The sequence below is a fragment of the Pseudopodoces humilis genome, chromosome 8 (assembly GCF_049639895.1).
Source record: "Pseudopodoces humilis isolate 2021_Gansu_Grassland_sample_001 chromosome 8, ASM4963989v1, whole genome shotgun sequence".
NCBI lineage: Eukaryota > Metazoa > Chordata > Aves > Passeriformes > Paridae > Pseudopodoces > Pseudopodoces humilis.
The window spans coordinates 11,966,904-11,987,659 of record NC_142207.1 but is presented as its reverse complement, the minus strand read 5'-3'; the positions used below and the strand labels follow the sequence as shown (position 1 = coordinate 11,987,659).

Here is a 20,756-nt window from a genome sequence, read left to right as displayed (position 1 = left end):
ACCTGAAGAACAGCAGCAGAATATGTGATTCACCTACTTCAGCAGCCAGACTAGAGCTTTCTAATGTGGTGGTACCTTGAGTAAATCTGCTTGAATGATGACAGTAGTACACTAAACACTTGTGGAGCACAGGGTAACACTGTGCCTGATTGAGTTGTTTTGATTTGCCTTTTTTCCCCTCTTTCCCTCCCTGAACAGTACAGAGGGAGGAGGGCAGGCAGAGTTTCTCCTGCGTGGGAATAAAGGCCACATTTGCAGCTTTGCCTCAGGAGCTTGAAAAACCATAAGCCAGGCCTCCAAAACTGCATTTGGAAATAATGAGATGCTTTAGAAAATGAACTTGGAGTTCTCTTTCAGTCTTTTTTGTTTCCAAGCATTTTGAGTACCCTTGCTTCATGTTTGCAAGCTTTATTTCTTCAACAATGATGGCAGAAGTACTTTTTTCAATGAAAACAAAGATGTTCTTATGCTTGCTGATTCCAGCACCTGGGGCATAAATTTTAAAATATTGTGGCATTTGGAGAGAAGTGGAGGCAGGACACGCAAACCACTCAACTTTAAGCCCCATTTCTGCTGGGTCACCATCCTCTGCAGTAGGAATCTGAAGGATTGCAAAAGCCGGAACATAAGGATCCCCTGTTGGTGGTCCCAGTGTCTGTCTTGGCAGCTTGCCAGGAGCCCAAGGGATGCACTTAATTTTCTTTATTCATTAGCATATTTTTAATCAAATCCATCAAACCACAATGTTTCCACATGTCTCTCCCATGGCAGATGAACAAAAATAGGTCAGTGCCCAAATGTACCTTTAACACACTGCAGTTCACTCCTCTTCTATAGTTGCAGTTGGAGGACAGCAAATGATTTGTACTCTGCACCTGGTGCAAACTTGTGTTGAAGACTTAGCTTCTCTCCTGAAAGAGGTGAGCACATGGAGTTTGTCCATGACACAAACCGCTTTCCATGCGCTGCCCAGTCAGAGGGCAGGAAGAGCTGTCTGAATCGTCTCCAACTTGAAACTAAGTTTGCAGCATTTGTTTAATCGTGAATAATCAAGCAGGTGCAATGTCCAGGGCTGAATTCCCTGGCCCTAATGAAGTTCCAAGACTGCTTACACCTAGTTTAATAACAGGCTTTTTACATTCTTGTCACCTGTAACCTACCTTCATATACCTCATGCTGCCAACCCATCTCTAGCCAGGCAAGGAAAATGTTGCAGTGTTGAGATCATGTTCACACTTGCAGCTGAGACATGTCTTGCCTTGTTTCTTATCTCTGAATTGTTCATAACAAGAGCTAAGTAAAAATTGCTCTTCATGTTTTTTACATGAGCTTTCAAAGTTGGTTCTGGGTGGGGTGAATATTGCATCAACACCAAGTTAAAACTTATCTTTTGTTCTTCTTTTTTGGAAAGAAATGGGGATATAGATTCCAGGGAAACAGTCTTCCCTATGAGACACAAATTGGGTGAAGTCAAAGGTATTAAATCGGTTTGGAGTTTTTTAAATGCAAGTGTATGACAGAGGGATGTGTGCTTTACTTTGTTTTCTTTCCTTTTTCCTAAAAAGCCTTTTCAAGGCCTAAAGAAGTTGATGAACACATATCCTAAACGTGGAAATTAATGGACTTTGTAGCCTGTTCCTAGCTGCAGAAAAGCTTGGGAACTGAAAGGTGAAAAGCTCTGCAGCCCCACCTCTCCTGGTAGCCCCTTCCTGCTGACAGCACCATCATCCCAGACAGGCTGCAGCAAGTGACGCATGCACAGAGGAAACTCTGCTGCTGGCAGAGTCTCCTTTTCAGTCATCACAGGCTCCTTTGTGGTTCCTCTTGTTTTGGGAAATAACCAAGGGGTGAGGGTAAGAAAGGTGTCTTAGCAAGACTGTTAATTTTGGCTTCCCAGTTAAAGGAGTTGGGCACTTTCCTGCTGGGAAGGCCTTTTGCATGTATTTGTGTCAGAAGCCCAAAAACGGAGTATAACCTCTAAAGGCTGGAAGTCCACAGTGAGAAGATGAAGTTTTCTCTGATGTGCACCAGGTAGTCTCTGCTAAATAACAAAACATCCCAGTTGTGGGGCTGGGGAGCTATTTACTCCTGCCTTGTTGCATGCCTGTAATGGTTCACAACAGTGGTCCCATGTTATGGGCAAGAACTCTATCAATTTCTTGTTCTATTCATTCAGCTCTTCCACTTGTGCTCTGAGTACTGTCTTCCTTGACAGCTGCCAACCACTTGGCTACTTTCAAGTCCTGATACAGACAGTGAATGGTTTGCCTTGTCTAAATCCACCCTTACTTACCCCTGTATTCTGTTACTGTTCTTTAACCGTTACTGTTAAACAAGCTTAGCCTTGCTACCTAGACAGAAAAGAAGTTCTAGCAGGACTAATTTTGCTACAGGCTTAATCCTGCAAGTTCTTGCCTTGTCACTTTGAGAGGGAAGAGAGTCACCTGGCGCATTTATCTCGTGGTGTCTCTGCTCTCCTGTAGTGCCTGTTTTGTGGGGAGACCTGGGTCTGTACAGAACTTATTGTGCAGTGGTTTGGACTCTGGGGGGGCTGCCTCTGCTCTTGCTTTCTGGAGTGCTAGCATGGCAACGACAGTGATGTTTTAGTTTGGGCAAAGCAGGCTTAGGAAAGGTCTTGGGCATCACTGGGGAGTGTTGCAATGCCAGTTCTTGTCAGCCACCACAAATCTTTGCCTTTTGAAGTGATGTTTCTATGCTCTACCTCAAAATGGCAGCCACCAAAACCAAGAGGCTGCTCCTCTGCCTGAGCAAGCCATGGGCAACACAGCCTCTTACATCTACCTTGCTTGGGGGCGAAAAATCCCTTGGGCTTCACAATTTAGGCTCTCCTGGCTTTTTTCCAGGAACACAGCGTGGGTCCGTTCATGCAAGGGAAAGGCAGGGTGGTTGGCAGCACAGCAGTGTTTTGTATACACTGTGTTCGGCGCTCAAAAGGCTAGTGCCGAACATGGGGAATTTCACATGGCTCAATTCCCTTCTGCCCCAGGGAATGTGTATGTCTCCTCTCCCAGCAGAGTGCGCTTACCAGGGTATGCTTGGTGCCAGGGAGGGGACTGCCTCCATCGTCTTAAAGCTGGTCTCATGTGATTTAGCTAGTTCCAAATGTTTTGGCTAGCAGGGTGAGAAGAAGGGAGGCCTGGGCTTGTGGCTCTCTGAACTGTCTATTTACAGAGTTGTGGGTTCCCGCTCCCTTTGGTCATGCACTGACTCAACTGGAGGCTTGGGGAGTGCTCCTGTCCCAGCACCACCCCATGGCCTGCTCCTTCCAAGATGACCTGAGCTACCTCTCATGTTCCCTGGGACTCCTGTCAGGCAGAAAAGAAGACTGAGCCCAGCTTTCCTTCATGAACTGTTGGACTACTGTCTAAATTAAGGTATGAATAAAAATAGCCTACACCCATATCGTCCACCCACCTTGAGCTCTTTTAGAAACAGAGAAGAAAAAAAAAAATATATATTTATTGCTGCATTTTTGGACACCTGATCTGGAAGGTGGGCAGACTGAAAACACCTGCTGCACTGAGTCCTTAGGGAAGAAAGTGATGTTCATCTAGTCATTGTAAGGGACTGTAGTCCAAGATGGATGCTGCAGGCTTTACAAGGCTCAGACTTCTTTGGTTTGCCACTAAAGCCAGCGACAGGCACCTGGGCTTCTTAAATAGATCATCGTGGAAGTCACCACCACATCAGATGCTCAAGGTTTCTTTGCATTTTGCTATGACACAAGTGATTTTAACATAGTGTTAAATTAATGGGGTTAGGAATTCAGCATCAATTAAAACCACACATTTCACAAATTTAAAGCTGCTCTAGCAGAAGTTGAATAAGTGTCTTCTGTCTCCCTGAACTTTGTCCTGACCTGCATGCATAACATGATTTGTACTGGGAGTGACAGGGAGTGGACATCCAACAAATGTTTCCCCAAAGTGAAATCTGTGCAACAGCCAGCCTTATTTCTCATGATATTTGTTTCAGTAGTTCACCAAGTTGTGGTGAATTTACTTAGCTGCTGTCCAGGAAATACAGGTAAATAGCACACAATCATACTGATGATATTAAACAAAAGCACCTTTCCAGTGTGACTGCACACCATTGGCAGCTTGAGTGCACATTTTGTGGTAGGGGAAATGCCTATGACCTGAGGAACACCTGAAGCTGAATGAAGCAAAAACCCTTAGAAATGCAGTCTGAGCCATCATACCTAATGTTCAGTTTTTATGTCATTATGAAGAGACTATCTTTAACACACACATACAAAATACAGGGGTACTGTGATGCCTAAATAACTGGTTATCTTAAGTTTTCTCTAGCCCTGACATCTGGAAAAAGCTGTGGCTGTACAAAATACCATCTATTGCTAATTCTTTATAGAGCTCTAGCACCTCTCACCCTTAAGGACCAGACCCCTTGAACTCTGGCCTGTGACTACCTTCCCATTTGCCCCAAAAGACCACAGTAAATGAGGTTGTCTTAGAGAAGTCCAGCTGTGTGATAGCAGCTGCTGCCTTATGCTCCCCTAAAGAGAAAGTGGGGCCTGTTTTGGGGTGTTATGGGACCAACTGGATGAAGACCTTGCATTTTCTCTCAGTGCCCTTCACTGTTCTTGTAGAGGTGGCCCTGCAGAAGAGGGTCCCAAAGGATGCAGCAGCCAAGTACAGCATCTGATGTAGTGAAAATTTGTGCACAATTCAGAGCAAGTACCAGTTTACAATAACCTCTAGTAAAGAAGACTTGTGGAGAATAAAACAACTAATTGGGTCTGTGTCAGGGTGCTTTAGTACCAACGATAAAATTTGGCCAAAGAAACGAAGCTCACACCTTTCTGTAGCACACAAATAAACCAATATTTCCTAGGGATCTTTCACAACCAGTATTGGTGAGGATTTATCACACATAATGTCCAAACCTGAATGCACCTGGCCCCGATATGGGATCCTTGGTGATTGTGTTTTGGGGTTTGAGTGGTTTTTTCAATATTCCATTTTCAGCTGGAAATTACTGATGTGACCAAAGTCCGATTCCTTTCAGCAGTTTCTCCCTTCCTCCCCCCACCTTTTCGCACTCCCTGAGGTCTGACCATCTGGAAATCCTCCTCCACCTCTTCATCATGTGTGAATTTCCACCTAGGGCTGAAAGTGTCACTGTACTAAAGTGTGATGCATTAACACATTGAGGCAGAAAGCAGAGGGGAGTTGGGGATTATAACACTTCATGACCCACTCCACAGTCGCTCTATGATTTAATCATCTTTATCAGCTTGTATCCTTTTCTTTGTATCCCATATTTTCCCTGTATCCTTTATTAAAAAATTTCCATAATTAAAAAGCCCCCAATGCTCTACACAAACATGTAGAGTGCAGAATCTTATACTGAGACTAGGATCAACTGAAAAAGGCAAATGTCTCAAGGAAAACATGCCTCACTCAAGCAATCTAGATCCTTCTTTCACAATGAAGCTGAATAATTATCCATATCTCCTATTCCAGACTTGGGTTTCTTCCTCCCAACTCTCATGCATATGATCTGAAAAATACATATGTGTATCTAAAATGTAAGTAGTAATAATGTTATCTCGTACAGAAATGAAACAAACTCTGCAAACCAGGTGCTGTGTTGGTTTATACTTTTGGTAGAGTGGAGTGGAAAACTCACTAGTTTGGAAGTCAGTTAGCTGCCTAGCCTTCTTCTAACTAAATACTGAGGCCTATTATGCTTCAAATAAATATATATATATGTATTTTGTGGCTTGGTTGCTGTAATCATCTTGGATGTAATAATGTTACTAGCCTCAGGGCTATATTTATTAAGATTTTAATTTAAAAATCTTTCTGTCCTTCAGCATTTAAACAGAGGAAAACCCCATGTGGAGTAGCCAAAAAAAAGAAAAAAAAAGTTCATCCTTTTCTTTTTCATGCATTCCCCTCCCCTAGGCCTTCTCTCTAATCTTTTAAGCAAAAAACCCTAGAACAACACACTTTCCTGTTGCAGCTCTGCACCCTGCTAATACTTCAGTACCTGTGTAGGTTTGTTAGACCCAATGTCTGCTTAACATTATCTGTGTGCTTCTGCTCTTGCCATCTCTGAAGAGGTGGTTTGTCTTCTTATCCTGGTATAATAGTATCAGTATATTTCACAGTAATATTTCCACATATGATAATTTATTCTTAATAATGTTCTTGGTAAGGATCTCAGCCACAGCTGTAAACACTGAGGGGGCAAGACTATTATTCAGAAATGGGAAAGGGCTGTGGAGAAGTTTTAGGGTTATTCTTTGTTAATAAGCTCCCCCACTTCTGAGAAGACATTGGCAGGGAAATAACAGAACAAGAAGACCTGCTTGTAGCCTGGACAGTAAAAAAGCTGTCACAGTTTAAGTGCTTTTTTCATGTGTTTTGGAAGAAATGGCAGAGGTTAGCACCCAAGTCATACAGTGTTTGCAACCCATTTTGTTTTAATCCCACAGCATACTCAGGCACCGATTTAGGATTGATACTGAGCAGGGCAGAAGGTGATTCAGAATTTTTTGTTAATAATCTTCTCCTGTGATTTAGTGTGGTAGCAGAGGACCTTGCTTGGAGCCAATGTCCATGCAGCAAACAGGGTGGGTGAGGCAGTCGGAACATTCTGGCCAGAGGCCTGCAGTGGCTAAATAGCACTAGGCAGATGAGCCTGAGTCATGTGGGGCAGCTCTCAGGTGGGATAAATCTATAGAGCTCCACTAACTGTGACAGTGCTACTGCTCTGCCCCAGTGGAAAAGCCTCCTTGCTCAAACGGGCATTTTGTGCTCTTACAGGAGTGCCTTGATCCCGGCCCTAGCAGAGAGTCAACCATATCACAATCATCTTTCCAATCTCACTCTGACATTCTTTTGCAAACAGCCAAACTGCACAACAGTTTTGGTTTAATATAATAAGATTCATGGAAACAAAACTGTGCAACTTAACTACGAACAGATTGAAAATTACTTTTGACATACAGCACCAAGGCCATGCTGTTTGTGTCAAGCACCACAGAAAAGATAAATTCTTGTATGCCTCTTTTCTTCATTTCAAAGCGACTTACAGGGAACTGAATGCTGTCATCCTAACTTAGTGAAAATGGGGTAGAGAAATTCAGGCCTAAGCCCAGGACTTCTGGCTGCAGCCTGTCCAAAGGAAGTAGGTGTAGATACTTCCTCTACGCTGTACTTGCTTGTGGAGAAAAAAAAAAAAAAAGTAGCTTATGTTCAAGTACTCATGGAGTGCTATTGATTATCCATTGTGACATGTCAAGTAGTCCATTTCTCTTATGGCATTGCAAAGCCACAGACATTTTTTGTTTCTGAGCTTCATTTAAAATTGGAGGTAAACATCTCCATCTTGTCACCACTCCCTGATAATCACTGCTTTTCTCAGGACGGCTAATTTTAACATTTCTCCAACCTAAAGTTCATTTTCTAGATCTATCAGATACATCGGTCATGGGTGGATGTACAGAAGAAAAGCACCCGTGGAGTTCTAAATGCGCTGCCTCAGTAAGAAGCGTTCAAATTACAAAAAGTCAAGTTTTAACTATTTTGTTTACCACTTAAATGCAGATTTTATTTTTACCACTTTGCTACTTTGCAAGCCTTTTGGTGTGAACTTAAACAAACATGAAAATCATGTTCTTTACAGTATGTTAAAAGTGCTTATATGTTAAAAGTGCTCACCACAAAGCAGACACTTCTTTGTTGGGCAACCAGCACAGCTTTTTCATGTTCTCTGTGTGTCCTCACCCGCCCCAACCTATTTAGGTCAATATAAGCAACTTCAGAGGAAGTCACTGCCTGGTTACAAGGCTACGGCTTTGGACTGCAGAGGACAGACTGTGCAAGGAAAACAAGAACACTCTGGGCCGTCAACGAGCAGTGGATTGCTCTTGAATATCACACAGGATATCCAGCCGATGGTGTTTGATGCCTTTACTCTGGAGATTGGAGCAGATCCCTGAAGTCAGCCCTTTAGGCAAAGGGACACTGCTGTGTGCGGAGACCTGCCCGAGGCAGGGACCTGACTGCACTGCACCACAGGCACGAGATTCAGCCATGCTTCATTCCCCACAGTGAACCTGGGGCTCAGCTGGAAACCTTCCCAGAGCATGGAGGGGTCACTGAAGAGGATCAGTCAGTCAACACATTGCCCATGAAGCACGGTGAGGTTGCTGAGGTGAGGGGAGCGGGACTCCAGCTGTGCTGAAGCAGGTGCAGTGGGAGCAGGAGGCTGAGGCTGTGAGTATATCCCTGCCACCCTGTCCTGCTGTCTCCCCCATGTCACCCATCCTGCCTGACACTTGTGCTGAAAGCTGGCATTCAATAGGTGCTCTTCAAAACCTGTTGAGGGCTCGCTCTACTGTATTTTTCTGTGACTCATCTTTCAGATTCTCGTTGTACCTGCTTTAGACAAAGAGTTCCCAGTTTGGTCAGGTCCTTTCAATGCTAAACCCCTCTTTTTCCAAGTGCTGTTCAGAGTAGGACCTTTTCTTTTAGAGAGCAAATCTCTGTTAATAAACAGTTTTCAATTAAAGAAGCATGGGCAGGAGCAAAGAAGCCAGATTAACCTTTTAGTGTTTTTATTTTTCATAAGTTAGGTCTACCTTTGACAGTTCAGAAAATGTCCAGGTCATTCAGAATGGCATTTACCTACCTGATTTTCAATAGGACTTTTATGCAGAATTATGCTGCTTTTGAAACATCCACTCTTTGTCACAGTTGTTCAAGAAGTAATTTTGTGTAGTGAGGAATGAGTCTGATTATGGATACATAATTTTATCTGAAGCTAAAGAATTTTATGAATACAAATTCCAGATAGAGCACAGCACTCCCAGCCTGCCTCTGTATCCGTGTGTCTCAGTTTCTCTGTATTTCCTGCAAGATGACAATGGCCACCTTGTAAAAAGCCTCTTTCAGATATGAGGCAGAAGTATATACTTCAAGGTCTAGCCTTGAAACTTCAGTGGGATAGCAATGCTCTTCTGAAGTGCCATTTAAAACAGATTGCGTTTCACTACGTGCAAAAATCCCCCATATAGATGCAGCTATATGAGCAAAAAAAAAAAGTGCTTTTGCCAGTATAGCCTATTTTATTTGGGAAACGCTTGCAGAAAAAGATGCTTGTGCTAGTAAAACTTGTATTTGCTGGTTATCAAAGGGGAAACATTTCTAGTGCAAACCAGGCCTCTCATATGTGAAGCTTTTATTCAGTTCAGCCATCAGTACAGTAGAGAAAAATCCTACCTCAAAGGAATTGGTAAGGTTACCTAATAGATATCATGGTTTAAGAGCATAAAAGGTGCTTTAGCTAAAGGTGAAGAGCTGGATCCTTTGCTAATGTAAATTGCTTATGGTCCCACTGAGGGCATGGTGGAAACACAGAACACTGAGGGAGCTTCCTTGTGCCATTGCTGCCTGTTCAGTTTCTAGCTCAGGGCTGCACTGACTGGCCTCCCAAGAGTGACTTCTGCACCCTCACCCCTGAGAAAAATGTGCATAAGTAAATATCTAGGTTATAAAGAAAGAGCTGTATCTAGGAAGACCCTGCTTGAGCAGGGAGGTTGGATGAGATGACCCCACGGGTGGTCCCTTCCAACCTGACCCGTTCCATGATTCTGTAGCAGTTGGATGTCTCGGGAACATGGCGATTTACACTGCCTAAGGATCTCAGTTTATACTGTTTTCATTATACTACTAGCTTTTTATAGGCATCAGATTCCAGTCATGAGACTTGATGATTCTACAGAAAATACCCTCCGACGCTCACAGCAGGGCTCCCTGGCTAATCGTGTGCTTGCCCGTCAAGCACAAATCCCAGCCATTTCCTTCCCAGTTTTCCCCTGCATTTAATGTATGGAAAAGCATGACCCTGAATCAGATGAATAGCAGCCGGTTTGAGAAGGTGTGTGTGAAAATGTATCCTCACGCAGATGAGCTCAGAACAAATAGAATAGAGGGGAGGAGGGGAAGAGAGTAGAGTGGGGGAAATGTGAAGCTGCCCTTTCCGTGATAGTTCAGCCACTACGTGTAAGCAACAAGTTTATGCCCAAGGGAAAGAACTGAAAGCTGAGGAAATCTTAAAATTAACAGAGCTTTATGGCTCAATCAATAGGCCATGCTCCCTGAGCAAGATTAGAAATCAGATGGCACATTTCATTCTGTTTACCCTGTTTGCTCTCCCCGAAGGCTCTTCTGCCTGAAAGCATCTGAGGTTTGATTAAGTTCTTCTCTAGGAGGAAGCCAGAGAAAGTCCATTGTGTGAGAAGTGCCTCCAGAATGCTGTGTTGGACACACTTTAAATAACAATAGAGGTTATTACAGTATTAGTTTGTTAGTAATTGTGAGAGAAGATAAGTCTTCCCAATATTTGAATATGCAAAATGGCTTTGGCTAACTAAGAGAAGGGGGAAAAAAAAAGCGAAAGCCAAAACATGCCACTACAGCGAGTAACAGGCATGATTAAAAATTCCTGTATGTAAAAAAGAAAACCTGTACCTTGTTTTACCGCTAGAAATACCTTCCCAGATTTGTTATCCCTATTAAACCCATGATATTTTCCGTCTTTGGCATTTCATTTTCACTGGGGCAATGAAATAGTTTTTTCCAAAGAGAGACTGACTGTGTTTGCACCTATTTCTTGTTTGACAGTGACCTCTATGAACCAGTCATCACTGCTCTGCCTGTTGTTTTCTTGTTAGCTCTTTGCTGTCAAATTAATTACTGTGAAGTACTAAGCTTGTTGCATTCACGTGCTCTTATTAGCTCACAGGATGTCAGAGTGATTGGATTTTTAGCATTATTTCTTTTTTTACATTCCAGGCTTTCCATTCAAAACCTGTTACTGGCAGGGAGGAAATACTGTACCTAATTCTGATCTCTCATCAGGGTAGCTCCACTGATGCTGAGGATTTACAAAGCTGTATATGCAATTAGACTTTGTTTATATTAAACCCAACATGAACAATTAGATTGGGATTGCAATGTGATTTTGAAGTATAGCACTGAATGTCTTTCCTTTTGCAGTATAGAACAAGAAAGAGAAAATATTTGTGATGAGAATAGCGCTTCTCCTCCCTTCCATTCTTAAATCACAGTAATAAGCTGATCGTCCGCTTGGCCCTCTTCACACTCCTGAGTTGCTTGTATTAGTGACAGCTAACAGCGCTCATCAGAGTGCAGCCCAGGGATCTATGAGTTTTATTCTTTTCTTCTTCTACGAAATGAAACGAGCAGAAGGGAGTTCTTTGCTGTCATGCTTGAAATTTGTGTGTCCTGCATCTGCCCCTTGAAAAGCACCATCTGGCTCGGTGAAAAAGATGAAGGTCTTTAGAGTTGTCTTCATTCCCGAAGGTAAATTTTTCATTGTTGTTAGGGAAAAAAAGAAAAACAAAAAAAGAAAAAAAAAAGAAAAAAGAAAAAAAGAAAGAAAGTAGATGCCATTAGAAGGGCCGGCAGCCCCACTGCCTCGCCAGGAGGCTCAGCCCAAGGTGCTCCTTCGCCCAGCGCAGAGCTCCGGCTCCGGCGCGCACCGCCCGCTGCCCAGCCCCAGCCCCTCGCCTCTGACAGCTCAGCCCGGTCCGCTCCCCAGCGCCCCCCCGGCCGGGTCCTGCCGCGCGTGGGAGGGCTCGCCCGGCACGCCGGCTGTCCCCGTCCCGGTGCCGCTTCCCGGTGACCCCGCCCGGCCCCCCGCCCGCTTCCCCGCGCGGCCCAGGGGGGGCGCCCTCGGCCCAGCCTTCCCCGGCGGCGGCGGCGGCGCGCGCGGCCCCCGCGCAGGTGAGCGCGCCCCCGCGGGGCCCGGCCGGGGCGGGGGGGGGGGGCGGGGAGGGGCCGGGGGGGGGCCGCGGCGGTGACGCCTCGGTGCTGCCGCGGCCGCCGGTGCGAGCCGGGCTTCTCCCCCCCGCCCCCTCGCCCCCCGTCCCTGGCCGCTCGCCCCCGGGCAGGGCTTTCTGGCGGGAGCCGGGTGGGAATCCCTCCTGACCCCTGCGAGAGGTGTCACAGCCACTCTCTGTGCCTCGGTGCCCGCTCCACCCCACCCGCCAAAGCCCGGCGCTGCCCCGCGAAGGCGCGCAGGAAAACTCGTTCCCCGGGCGCGGGCAGGGCTGGCGCTGCTGCCGGTCCCCGCCACGGCTGCGGGAGCGCGGCGGTCCCGTTATTTCCCCTCCCGGCTCCCCTCGGCCGCCGCCCCGGTCCCCCTCCCCCCGCTGCCTCCGACAGGCTCCGCGTCCCTGCTGCCCCACGGAAAACACACACAGTCCCCGCAGCACCCGCCCCGGCTACCCGGCCCATTCAAACAAACAAACAGAAACCCGCCCCGTCGCAAAGCCAACCGACGGTAAACTTTCTAATGGCTTCTTCTTCCAAGTGTTTAAAAGGCAAGGAGCACCGGGGGAGGGGAAGAAGGGGGCATCCATCTCCCGGCCGGGGCGGGAGCGGGGACAGAGCTGCAGCCGCTCGGAGTCCGTCCATCCATCCATCCGTCCGTCCGTCCTGCCGGACGACGGGACAGGGACGCGAGCCGGTGTGCGGTGGGTGTGTTTGCAGGAACCGGGAGGGAGGGAGGGGACGGGGGGAGTTAAAGAAACAGCATAGTTAATATTTCCACATCAGGAAGTTACTGTAATAGCCCAGGGGGCAAAAGACTTAACTTAATCTCCTAAATAGTGAGGAACCCATGGCGTCTCTGTTATAGGTTGGAGTTCCCACGTGGTTTTAACTCCTGTATAAAAGTTTCAGTAGAAAGTGCCACAATGTCGTGATTTTGCAGGGGGGAAAAATTAGCAGGAGGAGATCAGAGAAGATACGCGAGGAGCAAGCAGCTTCCCCGAGACCTTTCGCTGCGGATCCGAGAGGGAACATCAGACGCGTAAAAAAGAAAAACAAAAAACAAAACCAAAAACCAAAAAGCCAAACAAAACAAAAAACCCCAAACAAAACAAAACACAGCGTTCAAGCCAGCACAAGGCGAGCGAAAGATCAAAAAGACGCAGAGAGGGAGACAGATTAACTGGAGCAGCAGCAGCAGCAACAACAACAAAAATCACACTTAAAATAATAATAACAATAATAATAAAACCCAAACCACCAACAAGGGAGATATTGTTTAAAAGAGCAAGCGAGGGAGCGAGCCGAAGAGCTGGTCTGACCGAGTGGATCCGTGCAGCTTCTCCTGGGATCGCCGGGATCGCGCCGCTTCCTCGCTCCGCGCCGCGCAGCGTGCGGTGCCCTGCCCGCGGCGGGGGTCCCCGGGCGCCGCCACCGCATCCGCGCCGGACTCCGGACCCTCCGCGCTGCTTTGAAAATAAAAGCATCTCTCTAATAATAAGCGGGACGGTGGGGGGAAGAAGACTCGCAACAGTGGAGCTGCCAGCCGCACACCCCCTGCCCGCCGCCCCCGGCTCCCTCCCCAGCTATGCTCCGGGTCAACTTTGATGGCACGTTGAGAAGCAGCGGGCGCTGAAGGGGGACAACCGAGCGGCGCGGAGCCGACCTGCTCAGAGACCTGCACCCACGGATTGTCTTGCGGGGGCGGAGTGGGCGGGGGGGTACAAGTGGCATTTCTCCCCCCCACCCCCTCCTTCCAGGCTATAAATTGGATTGTATATAAATCTTCTTCGTTTATCTCCCTGGCCCCCCTCAATGACGCTGGACTAGAGAGCTCCTCTCCGCGGCCCGCCCGGACCTGCCGAAGCGAGCGATGGACCACGAGCGACTGCGCCCGGGGATGCCCCTCTGAAGCGACGCGGGGCACCGGGGCAGAGCGGCGCCGCCTCTCCCCTGCTCCCCGGATCCCCTCGCACCTCCGGCTCGTTCCCCGCTCCCCCTCCCTCCCCCCCGGGCTCCGCAGCCACCCCCTCCCCTGCTGCCGTCCCCCTCCCCCGTGGAGCCGGGCTCTCTCCGTGCACGCCAAGCCTGTTCCCCCCCCCCGCCGCCAACTTCGCCCTCGGTGCCTGCGCGTGCAGCCTCCCCCCTCCGCCTCCCGGGCGGCACACGCCGCTTCCCCGGGCGCCCCCTCCCTCCGCCGCGGCTCCCCCCCTGCGCGGAGCGGTTGCGGCCCCCCAGCTTGGCTGCCACCGCCCCCTCCGCGCCGCGGAGCGCTCGGAGCGGCCCTGCCTGCAGACGGGCTCCCTGCGGCGCTCCGGGGCGGCCCCCAGCTCGGCCCCCCGCTCCTCCGCCATGGACGGGGCGGCTCGCCGGGGGGTGCTGGCCGCGCTGCTGGCCTGCGGGCTGCTCCTGCTGGGCGCCGCGGCCACCCCGACCCCGCCGGCCCCCGCCGGCGGCTCCCCGCAGGACACATGCACCTCCTGCGGCTTCCGGCGGCCCGAGGAGCCGGGCAAGGTGGACGGGGATTTCCTGGAGGCGGTGAAGAGGCACATCCTGAGCCGGCTGCAGATGCGGGACCGGCCCAACATCACGCACGCCGTGCCCAAGGCGGCCATGGTCACGGCGCTGCGCAAGCTGCACGCCGGCAAGGTGCGGGAGGACGGCCGCGTGGAGATCCCCAGCCTGGACGGGCAGGCGAGCGCCGGGCCCCCGGCCCACGACCCGGTCTCCGAGATCATCAGCTTCGCCGAGACAGGTGGGCGCCGCCCGGCCGCGCGCCCCCGCCGCCCGCGCTCCCCTGCCCGACCCGCCGCGGCCCCTGCCCTGCCGCGCTCCCCGCCTGTCCTGCCTCGCCCCGTCTGTCATTCCCCCTGCTCGACCCCTGTCAGTCCCCCTGCTTGACCTCTGTCAGTCTTCCCTCTCGCCCTGCCTGTCCTCCTGCCCACCTTCTCTTTCCGCCTGCCTGACCCCTGGCAGTCCCCCGGCTGCCCTTGCCTGGCCTCCTGCGCACCCTGCCTGTCCTTCTGCCTGGTACAGGCACCTGGCCTCCCAGCTCACCCGCTTGCCGTCAGCCTCCTTCGCTCTCCCCTCTGCCCCGCACGGTCTCGCCCTGGCCCTGCCCGCGCCTCCCTGCTTGTGCCCCTGTGCCCGGGATTCTCCCCGGGCTGCGCCCTGCAACTCCTCTCTCTTGTCCCTCCATCCCTCCGCAGCCTCTGCCCCCGGCTCCCCTCCGGCGGTCCTTCCAGCTGCACCGGGGCTTGTCTCCGTCCCTGCGTGTCCCACTGTCCCTCCTCTGCCTGTCCCGCTCCATCTCTTGCATCCCTTGCCTTGTCTGTCTGCCCTGCACATTCATCTGGTTCACTGCCTGCATCTGTCTGTTGAGGCTTGCATTTGCCCATCCTCTGTTTCCGTTTGTTTCCCATTTATGTAGCTTTCATTTGCAGCACTGGCCTTGTCTGTTTGTCCTCTGCATGCGGTGTCCTACCAAGTGTGTCTGTCTCCTGTCTGTCCGTCAGTCCTTTCACTAACTGCCCTGCATCCCCGCGATACCAGCCATCTCAGTCCTGTCCAGCCATTGCAGTTATGTGTCACCGAATCCCTTCGGTACAGCTTTCCAGTAGTTTAACCACTGTCCCTGTGAACTTTGCACATCTGGCTGGAACACCATCACCCTGCAAATTACCTCTCTCCTGTCTATCTGCCCATCTCTCCTTTCCTTCATCACTCTATCACTCGGTTCATTTTTCTCTCTCTATCTTCTTGTGGCATCTATAGATCATTTGTCCACAAAATAAATCTCTTTCTATCCTGTACGCTGCCCACTCATCTTCTTTATCTACCCTCCCACTTACCAAAGGCATATACATTTACAGTATCTATGGGATCTGTTGCATTATACATATGCTTGTTATATTCACATACAAAATTTATGAGCGCACACAATCTCACACAACACAAGTGATGTGGATCGGTGCAGCAGCACCGTACTGTTCTTTTTCTGTCACTGTCACCACAGTTTACGAAAAAGTTGTGTATTTACTAACATGCGAAAGGCTTTCTTAGTGTACATTTTGGGGGTTATTATTTTTTAATAGGATGTTGTTGGGAAATCGGGGGTGGGCTTGTACTTCCATTTGGTATTCAGTCAATCGCAGTCTTTTGTAACACTTCCAAAATTGACTTTATGTAAAACGTAGACAAACACAGTGAAAATTTTTGTCACTGAACTATTACAAGGTACTGAATGGGCTCTGGAGGCACATTTGAAAGGCATCTAGGGTAACAAATGAAGACACCGACTACGCAAAAAATCCCATTCAGAGATTGACAAAAATGCTAAAGATTCTTAGGGAAGGCAGAAAAAAAATCTACATTTAGCTCTGTACAGACGGAAGCAAAACCGATAAGGGCAGATGAGAAAATGCCTTTCCAGCAATAATTTTAAATAGCAATTGGGATGCTTTGATTCAGGGACCAGAATTACGGTCTCCGCCATAAAGGCCAGCACATTTATCACCTACGCCAAATTTAGTTAGGACTTACAGTACAAAATTGCAGGAAGGCCGCTGGTATTTCTGAAATATTTCATGCAGCAGGCTCTTCTGTTTACAAATAAGGGGTTATGTCAGGCATTTGGTGACATTTGGTTTTCTGTGACAATTTCTCTCCTTTAATTCTGGTGTTGCTGAAAAGCGTATTGAGAACAGCCAATAACGGCGTTACAGCGGGAACAACCGCTTCACTGCCTTGCCTCGTATGGGAGTTCATCATTTCGGGGAGAAAAGGCAGAGATTGAAATGATTAATAATAGCAGATATTCTACCAGATAAGTGGGGGTTAGCTTGATCTGTTGGACAAGCAGGCACATTACTGAAATACTTTCCGTTCTGTCTCGTGAATCCTCTCCTTTAAACCGCGACAAGAATATGTGCAAATCGAAACAAAATCCCTGGTTTGGCATTGGCGTTTTAGTGGTTATTGAAGGAGCTCTCCCCATGAGAATTGGCAGGTAGCTGAAAGTTAAAACTATTCTTAAACTGATGAGATAGCAGAGTCCTAGTCCTAGTGCCGGTCTTTTTCAAGGTGCTGCTGTAGCATCTTTAAATCTGGCTTTCTGGAAAAAACATATATTCTGGAAAGCTCTTAGTGATGTCTGTGGATCTGACACATCCGAATGCAGTCCAGTGTTGAAGGTTGCTGTGGGAAGTCCCCTTTTCAATTAATTCTAGTTGCAAATTTGGGATATTTGATGCAGTGCATGCCTTCTGACTGGCACAGCCTTGTTGCCGTTCGCTCGATCTGCTGTGCTCTAGCGTTGTCCCTGAATCCAGAAAGGCACACAAGATAACATTTCCTTTTTGACTTAATCTCGCTGATCTCTCCTTATCTTGCAGACGATCTGGCCTCATCTAGAGTCCGCCTCTATTTCTTCATCTCGAATGAAGGGAACCAGAACTTGTTTGTCGTTCAAGCCAGCCTGTGGCTTTACTTGAAGCTGCTTCCATATGTCTTAGAGAAAGGCAGCAGGCGAAAAGTAAGAGTCAAAGTCTATTTCCAAGACCCGGACACTAGCAACAAGTGGAATGTGGTTGAAAAGAAAGTTGATCTCAAAAGAAGTGGTTGGCACACTTTTCCCATGACAGAGGCGATCCAGGCTCTGTTTGAGAGAGGAGAAAGGAGACTGAACTTGGATGTTCAATGTGAGGGCTGTGAAGAGTATTCAGTGCTGCCAATTTATGTGGACCCTGGGGAGGAATCCCACCGGCCTTTTTTAGTGGTGCAAGCCCGCCTCGCTGATAACAAACACAGGATCCGGAAAAGAGGCCTGGAGTGCGATGGCAGGACCAATCTATGTTGCAGGCAACAGTTTTACATTGACTTTAGACTCATTGGGTGGAATGACTGGATCATAGCACCATCAGGTTACTATGGGAATTACTGTGAAGGGAGCTGCCCGGCCTACTTGGCCGGTGTCCCGGGGTCGGCTTCCTCCTTTCACACCGCTGTCGTGAATCAGTACCGAATGCGGGGGCTGAACCCGGGCACCGTGAACTCCTGTTGCATTCCAACCAAACTTAGCACAATGTCAATGCTGTACTTTGATGATGAATACAACATTGTGAAAAGGGACGTTCCCAATATGATTGTGGAAGAATGTGGTTGTGCTTGATTTAAGGTGTGTTTTGGGGGGGGAGAGAGAGAGAGAGAGAGGGAGAGAGAGAGAGAGAAACATTCCCGTACAAGATGGTGTTGGAGGAAGTTTCACTGTGTATCCAGGCATCAGTGTTGGAAAGTCACTGTGGAAAAGTTTGACAAAAAAAAAAAAAAGAAAAAAAAAAAAAGAAAAAAAATAATCATTTCACTTTGGTGTCAGGACAGTGGCAGTTTGTGGATCATGGACACTTATATATTCTATCACTTATAAGTTAATGCTATGAAATATCTTAAAGACACACACACACACACACACACACACACACACACACGAAATGTGGGCACGCACACAGACATGCGCTCATACACACAGACACAGACACACACACACGAAGCAGCTCAGAAAGGGGACATGAGCACAGAAAGTCAGTGACCAGTGACGACGGACCTAAATGCCTGCCAGTACGAGTGAACGGCTGAGCAGCTGTTTCCCCGCCTGCCGGCGAAGCCAGACCGAAATGAGCTCCCTTTGCTCAGGCAAAAGCACAGACTGTGAGAACACAACGTATTCTTGCACGCAGGTGTCAAAATGACCAAACTTAGAAAATTAAATAAAAAACAAAAAAGAAAAAAAAAAAAGTTGACTGTCACCTCTTAGGTCTAGCAGGAAGCTGCAGGACACATGCCTTGGGAGGCGATCACTTCCTCTTAATTTAAATTTATCTAAACATAAACATCACAGATACCCGCTTCTTCCTACAGCACTTCCAGCAAGGAATCATGTGGTTCCATCGGGGGGAGAGAGAGAGAGAGAGAGAGAAAAAAAAAGGGACAGACATGTAAGAAACTGCTGTATTTCTAACACCTGGCCGTTGCGGAGTCACAAGCTGGGCTGGCGTGATCCGATGCTTTCACTGCCCACTAGCAACCCATGGTTGGCTACACCTGCTGTGTCTTGGAAAAGGGAATCGATACCATATCTGGACTGTGTTGACTGTTGGCATCTCTCACTGTTCGAAGAACAAAAAGTCAAAAGTTGCAATCTGTGTTCTTCAATGGGGGACTCAGCAAGGCTACGTCACGTGGGGGATAAGCAAACAAGCCATGGCCACCACGGCTAAACCAATGAACCCTGAAGAGGAGTGACAGCGACAGAGTGGAGACGTTCTGGGAAATGCAGTGCGTTTAATAACAGGCGAGGAACATTTTTACAGTCTTGGAAAGGAGGAGAGAGGAGAGTGCTTTCAGTTTCCTTACCAGGAGGTGTCAAGGATGGCCATAAAGATCAGAAAATAATGATACAGCATAGCACTTGCAAACTGCTTGAATGCACGTATAATAGCACTTGCAAATTTCAATGCCTTGAAAAGTGGTACTTGATAGTGCACTTATCTTTGCTCACTATCTAGGTAAACAGGTGCCGCATGAGCTATGCAATTTAAAGTGTTGACCCATACTAGACAAAACTGGACTTATGATATGACTTTTTTATATTTTTTTATACTTGAAATTAAATCTTTTGCTTCTTTTTTAAAGCGAATGATTGCTTTTAATGTTTGCACTGATTTAGTTGCATGATTAGTCAAAAACTGCCATTTGAAAAAAAATGTTATTTTTATAGCAGCAAAAAATGAATACAGTTAAATGTATTATACATAAATTTTGGAACCAAAGAGGCCAACATATTAGTTATAATTTTTATGAGATGGCAAAGCCATCATATATCATGTAGTCATACTGAGCAATCCCTCACAAGGCCTACCAATTGTTTCAGGGTACAAAATGGATTCTGTTTGTTCTATTCAGTGTCTTTTCTATACCATACGCACATGGAATGTAGAGTGAAAAAAAAGTGACTATTGTAGAATACATTACAATATGTGCATCCTTTAAATTCAATTTTTATGTTTATTTAATAAAGTTCCTTTTAGGTTCTGTTCCATAATAATTTAAACCAAACAATTTTCACTTAGATTTGCTGTTGAAGTATTTTACATTTGTGTACAGTTTAAATAAATAAAAAAGATTGAAAACTGGATGTACGCTTTTTTTTCTTCTTTTTTTTTTTTTTTTCAGTGTGTAACATCTGGAGGAACTCACTTACTTTCGGGACTGAATAGGCTGCAGACGGTGAACTGTCGCATTAGACCGTAGTCGTATTAGTCACTGCAGAAAGCCTTGTCTGAGAGCTCAGCTGCGATCCTAAAAATGTTACACTCCAGTTTTATTGCTGTCTATACATGTAAGCATCTGCTTCTTTGTCTCTGCAGCAGCGCAGGGGCTCTGGGCACAGGAACGGCACTGTTCCGCATACCTGCAGGTCATTTACAGCAAGTTCCTGGTTCACCTGCTGTGTAAGAATGTAACTTCTTCTCTGGGTCACTCCCTGACTGCTCAGAAGAAGTATAAAAAATACATGGAAAGCACTTCCAGGAATAAAAGATCAATAGTAAGTTTGATTTTTTTTTTTTCCCAAAACTAGGTGACACTAAGAAAAGGGTTTGGTTTTTTTCTTTTTAGTAAAATATCTCCCTTTTACTAACCAGCCCTCAAAAAATGTTGAGAAATATTCAAGTAGTCAGCTACACATATATTCAGATATTGATTTAATTGATTTACACAGATAAATTCTTCCTCCTGGACACATGAGCAAATGCCAGCTTGAAGCTGACAGAAGGACCTCTGTTGACTTAGCAAATGTTAGATCTGACCCTGAAACCTGGAAAGTGTTGAAGAAGCAAGATCATACAG

The 20,756-nt window shown here is 47.4% G+C and overlaps 1 protein-coding gene across 1 annotated transcript; it reads left to right on the top strand.

The window, feature by feature from the left end:
- The first annotated feature begins 14,204 nt into the window (after nt 1–14,204).
- Nucleotides 14,205–19,907, top strand: INHBB (inhibin subunit beta B). The gene is made up of 2 exons (XM_005519665.2): nt 14,205–14,607; nt 17,246–19,907. Exons 1-2 carry the CDS (start codon nt 14,205–14,207, stop codon nt 18,019–18,021), a joined length of 1,179 nt encoding a protein of 392 aa, XP_005519722.1. The 3' UTR covers nt 18,022–19,907.
- Nucleotides 19,908–20,756: the final 849 nt, after the last annotated feature.